Source organism: Taudactylus pleione, unplaced genomic scaffold (assembly GCF_031769625.1).
Source record: "Taudactylus pleione unplaced genomic scaffold, aTauple2 ptg000008l, whole genome shotgun sequence".
NCBI lineage: Eukaryota > Metazoa > Chordata > Amphibia > Anura > Myobatrachidae > Taudactylus > Taudactylus pleione.
The window spans coordinates 7,685,675-7,699,164 of NW_028284411.1; the positions used below are offsets into that span (position 1 = coordinate 7,685,675).

General features: G+C 42.9%; 1 protein-coding gene across 1 annotated transcript in view; it reads right to left on the minus strand.

Annotated features, from left to right (window-relative positions):
- GPAM (glycerol-3-phosphate acyltransferase, mitochondrial) overlaps positions 1–12,010 on the minus strand; it is a 54,461-nt gene extending 42,451 nt beyond the window's left edge. The window contains exons 1-4 of the mRNA XM_088464445.1: positions 11,932–12,010; positions 8,271–8,438; positions 3,999–4,121; positions 2,822–2,895 (exon numbers count right to left, since the gene is read on the minus strand). Of these exons, the coding sequence (XP_088320571.1) occupies positions 2,822–2,895; positions 3,999–4,121; positions 8,271–8,369 (296 nt within the window). The 5' untranslated portion in view covers positions 8,370–8,438; positions 11,932–12,010. The remainder of the gene's footprint in view (positions 1–2,821; positions 2,896–3,998; positions 4,122–8,270; positions 8,439–11,931) is intronic.
- Positions 12,011–13,490: the final 1,480 nt, after the last annotated feature.

The window sequence follows — 13,490 nt, forward strand, 5'->3', positions numbered from 1 at the left end:
TAATGCTGGGAGCGTTCTGTCCTATATTCCCAGGGGAGTTGTCACTATCTCAGCCATATGAGTCATGTTTGATTATCCCCGGAAAACATACATAGGTCAGCGATCTCTCCTATGCAAACAGAGTAAGTCTATAGGAGACCATAGCCAGTGGTTACCGGATATACAGTATGTTATTTGAAAATAATAAAAATAAAACTAAGTGACTGTATAGTGCCGTAATCCTTATAAGTAAAATACTTCGGAGAGTTACCTCTGCTCTTTAGGGGTTCAATTCAGAGTTACACTGAAGTTAACCGCACTCACACTAAGCGCGCAAAACCTGAGGACATTCGCCCAGGGTGCGGAGCTGAACGGATCTACATTGCTGCTCCAGCTCTACCTATTGGGAATAGCCATAATCATTAACAGGGCGCACTTGAGCCAGCCCAATAGCCGGTGCAAGAGTTCTAAATGCCAAGAGAGGGATCTCTACGCCCACACAAATCATCATGGTCCACGGACCCACCTACATACCCCAAAACGATCACCCCACTGCCACGCAGGTACACCGATACACTCATGCACTCGGTTACAGAGCTTCTGAGGGGCTAAAAATCGGAAGACAACCACAAACTAGGCCAACTGAGAGTTTTCGTAGTTTATAGGCAAGACCCAACGCCATTTTCAGATGGCGTTAGTTCCCAGAGGCTCAGTCCTTCCTATTGGAAGGAGTTCAAGTGCAAAAGGGGAACTCCAACAAGTCCAGCCTCCGCCCCCCCGCCACCCTCTCTGTGCCCATGCGTGAACTCAAGTGTAGGCTAGTAATTAGCCACAAAAACAATTCTTTAGTATCCAGCTTGGATACTTTATTATCTGCCCTCGATAATGAATAGGCCCCTTGGAAGCAGACTTTTAGAGCAGGCCGCAGTAAAAACTTTTTCCACCATCACTGGTATTATTGTACAGGTCTGTAGGTCCCACCGCCAGTATAACACATCTAGGGCTTCATGGCCAACACTTAGCTGGGGCCAGAAAGTAAAAGCTGACACTTAGATGACCCGTCCTACTGGCCTGGCGCCTGCTGCTAAACCAGATACCTGGGTGCCAGCGTGGTTAACCCATCATAAAGGCCGGCAAACAAAAAACTACACCCCCTAATATCTTATACTGAACCAGGGATGCCGTACTTTGGCGATATTCTGTCTCTAAACTAAAAAAAAAAAAAAGGTAAAAATTACTGTAAACATATTTAACTGCAAATTGTATTTAGAAGTGAAAATCAATATCAAAGGGGAACCATAATAATATTCCTACTTAAACATTCTTTACACTGTGCGTTATTACGTTGTCTTTATGTTTTTATTATGATCTCCATTTAAATTTTTTTTTTTTTAATGGCTAGTAGCCAAAAATTTCTGCAAGTCCGTCAGTAAGGTCTAATGGCTGTCAGTAAAAGTACTAGCAGTGGAGAGCCATACGATGAACCGTCATGTGTTGCGTGAGTCCGATTTGTTCTACAGTGATGCGCAATGCGAGTTATTCCCATTGAAAGGATAAGCAAATATCTGCTCGGCTGTTTTTTGCTTTGTTTTTTTATAAACCACAGCGCACAGTTGTCCAACGCTAAAGCCTGGAATCAGCTAAAAACTGAAACGCTGACTACTTCAAAATGTAAAACTTAAATCAGGTGGCGTTATGCTACTTCTTATTTTTAATAATTAACACCGACGTCCTGGGTTTACATAAGCGGGTAAATGTCAATATTTGAGGAGGGGGGGGGACACGTCACCATCTATGCAAACAAAAATTTAAAAAATCACTTTTGCTCGGAAAGGGTCATGTGACAGGCAGAGAGAAAGTTATAACTCCAATAAGGAGCCATAATGGTGTATGTGAGAACGTGATTCCCATCTGCCTCCCGCAGGGAACTATGCACACACAATGCGGAAGCAATATCAGTAGTACACTGAGGGACCAGGCACGTGATACATTGCCATTAGCACCTATAACAGTCACAGGCAGGTCACACAGCTGGTTGCATGGAAACACACTCAGACCATGCACAAGAATGACCACGGAAGATTACAGACGATGAGCGCCAGACAGCTCACAGCACACGTACTGACATACATAAGCACAGATTGCCACATTCCGCACAGCAAAGAGGACAATGGTACAACACAGTTTAACGTCAGCTTAAACACATTAAGATGATCTAAACACTTACTGTTTTCAGATTTTTATTTTTTTCTTAAGACAGATGTAATTTCCCTTATTCAGCTACATCAGTGTTTCTCAAACACGGTCCTCAGGACTCCTGACAGTTCATGTTTTCCAGATCACCAGTTTATCTTTTAAAAATGTGACAGATGGTACCTGGCCAGCTAGTCGACATCAATAAGAACAAAATTCAGGATGTTGCCAGTTTCCAAATGGTAACATGGCCATTAGGTCGGCAACCAACGTGTCGACATACAGTCATGTTGACACGGTTAAATGCAGACTTTTTTTCTTGAATGCTAGGGTTATGGGTTAGGCTGAAATAAGCAAAAAAAAAAAAACATGTCGACATTCTGGTGTCAACGTGTTAAATGTCGACAATATGAACGTGTCGGCATTTTAAACATGTCACCCCTAATTGTATGTCGACCTTGGCTGTTAACCTTATGAACATGTCGACATTCTGAACAATGACTAGTCTTACCACACAATAGTAATGAGTACACCATGGCGCCACCTAAGAAATAACATGACCTGTTAGAAGTCCTGAGGACCAAGTTTGAAAAACATGGAGCTACCTAAATGCTCCAAAAACACATTTTGGGTGCAATAAGAAGCTTACCTTGTGTGAGTCTCATTGATGTAGATAACATTGCGGAGGCCTAGCGAGGGGATGCTCGGGTTATAAAACCTATCCTGTAACAACATACAGGACATGAGTGAATACAACAGTCTTCTATTCAGAGACTCGCTGCCATGATGTGGCCACATGTTTCTTTTTAAAAACAAATAAAAATTATATATATAACAGAAATGGAGCATCACAAACAGATGAGGAAAGAGCACTGACCACCAGAGCTCACCATCTAAGCAATGACAGAGATGCATAGCTGCAGGGGAAGGACAGACAGCTACATTGACAACCGATAACGGTTCCCATTCTTAGTAGAAGGGAGATAAATAACTGCAGCTGCTCCATCTCTGATCTGTCAGCTTCCAGCGCAGGGTTACACAACCAAGCTCAGCACAAGGACTAGTACTAGCCCTTACACAGATTTAATGATCCATCATAACAGCTTAAAAAAAACAAAAAAAAACAACATTCAATAAAGCTTGAAGCTATTTATATTAGGGGGGGGGGAATGAATGACTGGTACGGCACAATTATGGCAGGAGAAAGATGCTTGTCGCTGGATTGCGGCAGTTGTAACAAGGGGGGAACCCTCCAAAATGGGCTGAGATCAATTCAATTAGCAGTAATGGGCACAATGTACTATTCTGCAACAGCACATTGTGACCAGTGACATTGCCGGAGGTACCGTAGCTGGTTGAGAAGTGCGCAGCTGGGAATTATAATGGTGCGCAGTAGCACATAGGCGGTAATTGAACTGACCCCTCTATGATTAGTTTTTTTTAAATCCACCCAAATACTGATATTTAGTTGTGTGTAGATTTCGATTGCCTTAAACTAGCAGTTTTTCTGTAGGCAGTAACAAGCGTCTAGGCTAGGGGCGTGCAACCTTCAGCACTCCAGCTGCTGCGGAACTACACTTCCCAGCATGCCCTGCCAGAGTTTTTGCATGCTTCAACAGCAATACTGTGGCAGGGCATGCTGGGATATGTAGTTCCACAGCAGCAGGAAGGGCGGCATGTTACCTATCCCTGGTTTAGGCCGCTAAAGGAAAACACTTTTATACAAGGACAGGTCAGACAGGACTTACACAGGTTACATGAAATGAGCAGGTTTATTCAGTATGTTTTTCTGTATAATCGTTAATCATTTTGCATAAACCTCCTACCCTGCTCTGAGGGGTGCACAGGTGGCAACTCCGGCCCACGAATGGCCTCTTCCGACTCAGCAGGGTCTCCTTCCAGTTCAGAGTGGCAGACGTGAAACCAGCAGGACTGGGGAACCGCTCGCCCTTAAAGAGGATAGGAGCAATGAGAACCAAACAAAGAACCCAAAGGCAATATAGTGTACCATTAGGTTTTGTGTGTGTAGCGCTATACAGTGCTTAAGTGGTCCTACAGAAGTGGTGGAACTCACATCCTCCAACCCTCGGCGCTTCTGCGATAAAGGAACAGTGCGCGCCATAGGCGCGGGCACCGATAAATAGGGGCTTGGGGGCCTATTCATCAAAACTTTAAAATTCTCTGGAGGTAATTATGTTTAGAACTCACATGGAGTTCTACCTAATTACCGGAGGAATTCATCATTCTTCCTCTCCATAACTATCTATTCCGAAAAGCCATAGTTTTTGCGATGACAGCTTTTCGGGAAATAGATAGTTTTCCCTGCCTGCTCTAACTTACCGCAGCTGTAATCTGTGCTGCGCATGTGCTGTTACATCTGTAAAACTAGCGCATGCGCAGCACTGCTTACAGCTGCGGTAATTTTGTGTGTCGCCCCCCCAACCCCCCTTCCCCCCTTTGAAATCCTACCCCCCCTGTCCCGCACTTACCTGCCCGCTGCAGCTGCCTCCGGTGGCTGTTCAGACACGTGTTCTCCTGGCAGAACACTGTACAGTTTAGTTAAAAAAAAAAAAAAAAAAAACTTTTTTTTCTTCTAAACTTTGTGTTCTGCTGGGAGAATACGGTGTCCGAGCAGCCGCCAGAGGACGGAACAGAGCGCCGGAGGAAGACGTCGGGGGACCTCACCAGCTGGAAGCAGGTAAGTGTCACCTGCTATTCGCCACCTCACAGTGGTGGATAGTACCTCCTTCAAATTCCGAAAATACATAATTTTCGGAATTTGATGAATACCATAGTTTCCATATCCCCATACTAATGTACTAATGTATGGGGAGTGTGGAAATTAACGCAGGGGAACTTAACCAGGAGATATCAGTGATATCTCCTGTGTTAAGATACTTCATGAATACTAAAATAACGTTATTTAAGGAAAATTACCTTAAAAACTTTATTTTAGTGTTGATGAATAGGCCCCATGGTCACACAATAGTATTCCCAATTCAAATTACGCCACACAGTAGCACAATCTTATCTACATTACACTGATAGTGCCCTTGATTCACGTTATGACACACAGTAGTGCTCCTTTTACACAATGCCCCCAGTAGTGGGGGTGCCCCTTACGCAGGGGCCCCCAGTAGTGGTAATGCCCCCAATAGTAAAGGCCACCATAGTAGTGCCCCCTGTGGTAGTGCCGCTTACACAGAAAAAAAATACAAAAATTTATACGCTCCTCCATCCGCGGCCGTCCGCCAGGCTGCTCCTCGGAACTATGGGAGAAACGTCATGACGTTTCTCCCATAGTTCCGAGGAGCAGCCTGGCGGACGGCCGCGGATGGCGGAGCGTATAAATTTTTGTATTTTTTTTCTGTGTAAGCGGCACTACCACAGGGGGGTAGATTTAGGGCACCCGGGGGGGACTTCGGGTTAGGCACCCCCCCGGGGGACTTAGGTTTAGGCAGCGGGGAAGGAGGGTTAGGGTTAGGGGGTAGATTAGGTTAGAATATACTTACCTTTAGGACAATCAGGATTTCCAGCGCTGTCGGGCTTCCACTGCCGGGCTCTGCTGTTTTGTCGGACTGCCACTGCCGGGAATCGAACTCCCGGCCATGCGGCAGCCGGAATTTCATACCGATTCCTATTAAAGTGCCTTATAAGGAATATTTCATAATTTGTGCCTTCACTGACCCGATTGAGTGTACATTCGACATTCGAGTACCAAGAGGACACGCCAATATCGCCCTGGTCAGAATTGAACTAATGACCACAGTGCTGCAAGGCAGCAATGCTGACCACTGTGACCAGGGCCGGTACTAAGGTGTTCAGCGCCCCCCTGCAAACTTTAAATCCCATTTCTCTATAAAGGGGCAGCGTGCACCATAAGCACATGCTGCAAAAAGGGGCATGGTCACACAATTAAAATTACACACACTAGTAGTGCCCCTTCTGCAATGCCCACACTAGCAGTGCCCCTTCTGCAATGCCCACACTAGCAGTGCCCCTTCTGCAATGCCCACACTAGCAGTGCCCCTTCTGCAATGCCCACACTAGCAGTGCCCCTTCTGCAATGCCCACACTAGCAGTGCCCCTTCTGCAATGCCCACACTAGTAGTGCCTCTTCTATAATAGGACACACACACACTCAACACTATATTTACCTAAAGCCCCGCTCCTGCGCCCGTCACAGTCTAACAGCTTTTTCACGCTCAGCACTATGGGAGAGATGTCATGACGTGACGTCTCTCCCTACACCCACTGTGGGAGCTGGGAGGCGGAGCTCAGTAGTGCGCTCCAGCCTCCGGCTGTCGCTGCAGGGAAGGAGCCGCCAGGTGCCCGTTGGTGACAAAATCTCAGTGGGCGCCCGTCAAATGAAGTAGGCAGCTGTGGAACCTCTCCAGCCCGGCATCTCCCTGCGGTGCAGTGCCCGCTGAGTGCATTGCGTCGGCCCTGAATGTGACTACACCATGAAAAAAAGTTAATTATATGAAGAGTAGGTTTTTCAGAAGCAATCTAACATCCTAAGGGTCTAGTCATGAAGCAGTGAAAAGAATGGAGAAGTGTGCCAGTGGAGGTTACCCATGGCAACCAATCGGCTCCTTTCTATTATCTTACAGAAAGCACTTGATAAATGAAACCTCAAAAGCTGATTGGTTGCCATGGGCAACTTCTCCACTGACACTTCTTCACTGCTCCATGAATAGACTACATTACTTATGTCCTGAAAACAAAAACAGTGATATTAATGAAACGCGTCAGCTCCTAAACAACGATGGCGCAAAAAGACAAGTTACCAACAGACATTTATCCATTAGCGGCCTGGACTCCTCTTCCTACTCTTCTTCTGCATCATAAGCAACAATGTCTCCATACACACAGTGAGAGGTGACCTCAGGGCCGCATAAAAGTGACGGGCTCATTATTGTAACATGAATATAACTATATGCGAGTATAACTTCATGCATAGTAACTTGCAAAGTAAAGGTGTCAAATCTTCCCGCGTGTACACTTGTTCCATTCATGTAATTAAATGTATCATCGGACTGCTGAGCAGTGAAGAGCAGATATTACATAGATATAGTTGCATATAAATGATTTAATAGGAACCTGGAAAAAATCAGCTTTTTCTTGAGGAATAAAACAAATCTGGAAGAATCTATGTAAAACAGTTTTTTGCAATAAAGGAAAACAAGCATATGACCCAATTTACCGTGGGGCACCTTTCCTTCGAGAGGATTTAAAAATCTAATGAGATTTAACAGAACAAGTTAATCAAAGAACTTTACTTTTTTTTTTTTTTCAGAAAACCGTGCAAGTCGTTCTCAGTTCATTAACACATGTATATGCTATATCATTAACCATCTGTTAGAAAAATTCCTATACATATTCATGGAAATGTTGACACACGTACTTAATTTTCCCCCATGTGCACCAACATAACATATGTGTCTGTGTAAAATAATGATTTATCAGTGAACACGGACAATACAATTACACGACTATAGGCAAAATAGTGATTACATCAGACACTGTTAACAAGGGATAATCCACCAGACGCTTGCATTATGAAGGAAGACAATAATATATTGGTTTTCCAAATTTTATTAAGCTCTCATAGATCTGTAACATGTCACATGCTCTAATAGTACAGCCTTACCCTTATGTATTGATAAACATTGCTTGAAATATTTTAAATATTATGTTTCTATCATCTGATTTATTTATTTTTTTACTTTTTTTTTTAGAAAAACAGTGTAACAAACCAAACCACGGTAGCTAACGTAATGCATTTTCCTTGCACCTTTAAATTACACCACAACATGAAGATTCATCTTTGTATAACAATTACAGAGCTGCCTAATGCACATAAACAATATTATATAACAAGGTGTGACTAATGCAGACACACTGTAACCCATAATAACATATTAGATTAACCCATGAAACCACAGGTCTGATTGGATACTGTGCTCATAACACTTGTAATACTTCTATGATGTCATCAGATCAAACTATTTGTGTTTTTGTAAAGTTTCAGCGGTGAAGGGTAATTGCACAGGACAGAATGAAAGTGATCACCTAGCCCCAATTGTAACACTCACCCACTCCTCAGAGTTCTTCAGCCGCCCGCTGGTGTAATCCATGGCACTGGGCAGGTAGGAGATATCAGCCATGCCCAGGGAACAGCCACTTTCCTCCATCACACTCAGACTGGGAAATCCAGGGCTGAAGCCTCAGTGCACAATGTGCAGCTCAGCAACCACCTCCCCCTGCAGCCAAACAACAGGGTCAGCTTAACACAACACTGGGCACTGGTGAGACGGTCCAATCACCACTAAGCCACTCAGCAGCGGCCGCTGACCTAAACCTCCAGGGTCATGCCTGGGATGCGTGCATGGAATATATATGCACACACAATTATATCATCTGCATTACTTTACAGTCATTTACCATACAGTCATCAAATGTCAGACGTGCACTTCCCTATTTAAAGCAAAATCTACAGTAATACTATACATAAAACAGGATAATGTCAAACTATGCATATTATCAGGATATTATAAAGTCACAGGTTAACATGATTTCCATTCTAGGGTACATTATTACATATGTGCTAATTGTGCATACACATGTATTATAAGTTTAGTGTATATATTAGATACAGGAGTTTTGTGCATTAAATAGCTACAAAGCAGAGCTTCAAATGTACAAGAGATATAAACATTGGGCTGTTTACTGTGTACCTTATAAAAGTTATTATCAATTACAGAACAACTTCACACTATACGCATATGTTATATACCGCAGTGTGGTGTGTGTAATGACACGTCCTATGGGAGGAAGAGATATACTAACACTACACTATACACATATATTATATAACGCAGTGTGGTGTGTGTAATGACACGTCCAATGGGGGGAAGGGATATACTAACACTACACTATACACATATATTATATAACGCAGTGTGGTGTGTGTAATGACACTTCCTATGGGAGGAAGGGATATACTAACACTACACTATACTATACACATTATATACCGCAGTGTGTCTCGAGGCACAAATCTGGGGAAGGGTACAGAAAAATATCTGCTGCTTTGAATGTCCTAATGAGCACAGTGGCCTCCATCATCCGTAAATGGAAGAAGTTCGGAGCCACCAGGACTCTTCCTAGCGTTGGCCGGCCGTCTAAACTGAGCGATCGGGGGATAAGGGCCCCAGTCAGGGAGGTGACCAAGAACCCGATGGTCACTCTGTCAGAGCTACAGTATTCATCTGTGTAGAGAGGAGAACCTTCCAGAAGAACAACCATCTCTGCAGCAATCCACCAATCAGGCCTGTATGGTAGAGTGGGCAGATGGAAGCCATTCCTTAGTAAAAAAGCACCTGGCAGCCCGCCTGGAGTTTGCCAAAAAGCACCTGAAGGACTCTCAGACCATGAGAGACAAAGATTGAACTCTTTAGCGTTAATGCCAGGAGTTATGTTTGGAAGAAGCCAGGCACCGCTCATCACCAGGCCAATACCATCCCTACAGTGAAGCATGGTGGTGGCAGCATCATGCTGTGGAGATGTTTTTCAGCGGCAGGAACTGGGAGACTAGTCAGGACAGAGGGAAAGATGAATACAGCATTGTACAGAGACATCCTGGATGGAAACCTGCTCCAGAGCACTCTTGACCTCAGACTGGGGTGACAGTTCATCTTTCAGCAGGACAACGACCCTAAGCACACAACCAAGATACCAAAGGAGTGGCTTCAGGACAACTCTGTGAATGTCCTTGAGTGGCCCAGCCAGAGCCCAGACTTGAATCCCAATTTGAACATCTCTGGAGAGATCTGAAAATGGCTGTGCACCGACGCTTCACATCCAACCTGATGGAGCTTCAGAGGTGCTGCAAAGAGGAATGGGCAAAACTGCCCAAAGATAGGTGTGCCAAGTTTGTGGCATCGTATTCAAAAATACTTGAAGCTGTAATTGCTGCCAAAGGTGCTTCAACAAAGTATTGAGCAAAGGTTGTGAATACTTATGTACATGTGATTTCTTAGTTTTTTTTTTATTCAATTTGCAAAAATCTCAAAAAAAACTTTTTACACATTGTCATTATGGGGTATTGTGTGTAGAATTTTGAGGACAAAAATGAATTAATCCATTTTGGAACAAAGCTGTAACATAACAAAATGTGGAAAAAGTGAAGCGTTGTGAATACTTTCCAGATGCACTGTATATTATATACCGCCGTGTGGTGTGTGTAATGACACGTCCTATGGGAGGAAGGGATATACTAACACTACACTATACACATTATATACCGCAGTGTGGTGTATATAATGACACTTCCTATGGGAAGAAGCAATATAACTAACACTACACTATACACATATATTATATACTGCAGTGTGGTGTGTGTAATGCTGATCCTAAGGGAGGAAGGGATATAACTAACACTACACTACACAGATATATTATATACTGCAGTGTGGTGTGTGTAATGACACTTCCTATGGGAGGAAGGGATATAACTAACACTACACTATACATTTATATTATATAGCGCAGTGTGGTGTGTGTAATGACATCCTATGGGAGGAAGGGATATACTAACACTACACTATACACATATATTATATATCACAGTGTGGTGTGTGTCATGACACTATGGAAGGAAGGTATATAACTAACACTATACACGTGTATTATATACCGCAGTGTGGAGTGTGTCATGACACTTCCTATGGGAGGAAGGGATATAATTAATTCTATACTAAACACATATTATATATCACAGTGTAGTGTGTGTAAAGACACTTCCTATGGAAGGAAGGGAAACACTAACACTACACTATACACATATATTATATATCACAGTGTGGTGTGTGTCATGACACTACCTATGGGAGGAAGGGATATACTAACACTACACAATACACATATATTATATACCGCAGTGTGGTGTGTGTAATAATACATCCTATGGGAGGAAGGGATATAACCAATACTAAACTAAACACATATTATATATCACAGTGTGGAGTGTGTCATGACACTATGGAAGGAATGGATATAACAAACTATACTATACATGTGTATTATATACCGCAGTGTGGTGTGTGTGTGTGTTAACATTTCCTATGATAGGGAGATAACTAAATACACATTATATACTGCAGTATGGTGTGTGTAACAACACATCCTATGGGAGAAAAGCATATAACACTACACTATACACATTATATACCACAGTGATTTGTGTAGAATGACACATCCTATTGAAGGAAGGGATATAACGCTACAGTATAAAGTGATGGGAGCACATGAGAAGCAGACACAGCTATATGATAGGACATACTGCCACGCCAAGGTCACCCAGCCACACACATAGGATCAGGCTTATTATCAGCTGTGCTATAAATACCTGCAGGGATGTGCTATAGGCTGCACTGCTGATGCAATGGGGATAAGGAGCACAGCGGGTGATGGGACGGGACAGGAAGATACAATGTGACAGCACATCAGGGGTGATACATTGTAACAGCTCATCAGGGTGATACAATGTAACAGCACATCAGGGCAGACACAATGTAACAGCACATCAGGGTGATACAATGTAACAGCACATCAGGGTGATACAATGTAACAGCACATCAGGGTGATACACTGCAACACAGAAGGGTAAAACAATGTTTCATTATATCAGAGTGATACAATGTAACAGTCGGGTAATAGATCTGTTACAGCTCAGGCACAGTCCCCGGCACTCACCTCTCTGCAGCTCCGCAGCCCGGCTCAAGCCTCACACACAGCCCAGCAGCACTGCATCCTAAGCACGCCTCTCTCTCCGCACCCCTCCAGCCGACGCGCTTTCGTGACGTCATCACATCGCACCCGACCCAAGGTGGCCATTTTTATTAAGGGCAAGTTTTTCCATAAATATCTAACTGATCTGTGTGGAGGGGTTGTATAATAATAATTATGATAATTATTATTATTTTATAACTATTAATATTTAATTATTATTCTATTATATGAAAATAATAACAATAATAATAATAAAAATAATGATTACTATTATTATTGAATTAATAATAATATAATAATAATAAAATATGAATTATTATAAAATAATAATAAAAATATTAAAATAATAATAGTAATATTATGATTGATATATTTACTATTACTCTTATATTGTTATTATTACTTTTTTTTATCACTATTATTATTTTAATATTTTATTCTTATTATTTATATTAGTATTTATATTTTATTTTGTTATTATTATTTTAGCTATTTTTATTATTACTGAGTAACATCTCTTTGGTACATGCCTTTGGAGGGGGCAATGCCCACATAGCAGTTAACTTCTCTCAGTCTCTGGGGTATATTTTTTAAAGTGCGGGTATTTAGAAATGGTGATGTTGCCCATAGCAAACAATCAGATTCTACTTAACATTTATCTAGCACCTTTTAGAAGATAATAGCTAGAATCTGATTGGCTGCTATGGGCAACAGCTCCACTTCTAAAAACCCGCACTTTAGTAAATATACTCCTCTTAGTTTAAATTTTGTCAGTGCCTCAACCTAAATCTGTATCTCAGGGGTAATGGGCAGGTCTTCCATCCACCAGAGCATGACTCCGGAAACCTCAGCCCCAACACCTCTAACCTTTTATACTCAACCAGTATAGACCACGCAGGGTTTGTTACTAAATGCCCAGGGCCGTAACTAGGGTTGTACGAATGCTACTGCCATGCAGAGCATAGGGTCCTGTGCGGATGCTCCATGCAGGCACCCTGCAGCCAGGGGAGCTGTCTGGTGCGTACTAAGGGGCTGATTCATATATGGACGCAATGCAGATATCTACGCAGATTGAGCGATTATTTGTCATTGCGCATACGTGTAAGCCGCACCGATTAAATTGCGATTACACTGACACAGAAAATCACTCACAAACTGAGTGACAGGTAGTCAGCATTTGTGGGAGGTAAATGGGAGTGGTTAGAGAAACACAGGCGTGTCGGTAGCGTTTAATCTCGGTTCTCTGGGCGTCCATAAATTGGCCGCTGGGTTCTTGCTGGCAGCAGGAGAGCCCTCTGTGTGTCTGGGGACCCGCTGTGTCTGCGGCAGCTTAGACTTACTCAGAAGGCTGACGGCCACCTGATCTGCGTTCCGTGATTCCGGTTTTGTGTGTGAGCGGCGGATGTGAGATGCTGTCAGGGGGTGGCAACGGACCGTGAGCGAGTCTTTAGCATATGTTCACAATTGCTAATCCATGAGAGGTCTGTGATAGTCATGCTTTGAATTTTGTGAATTTTATCACT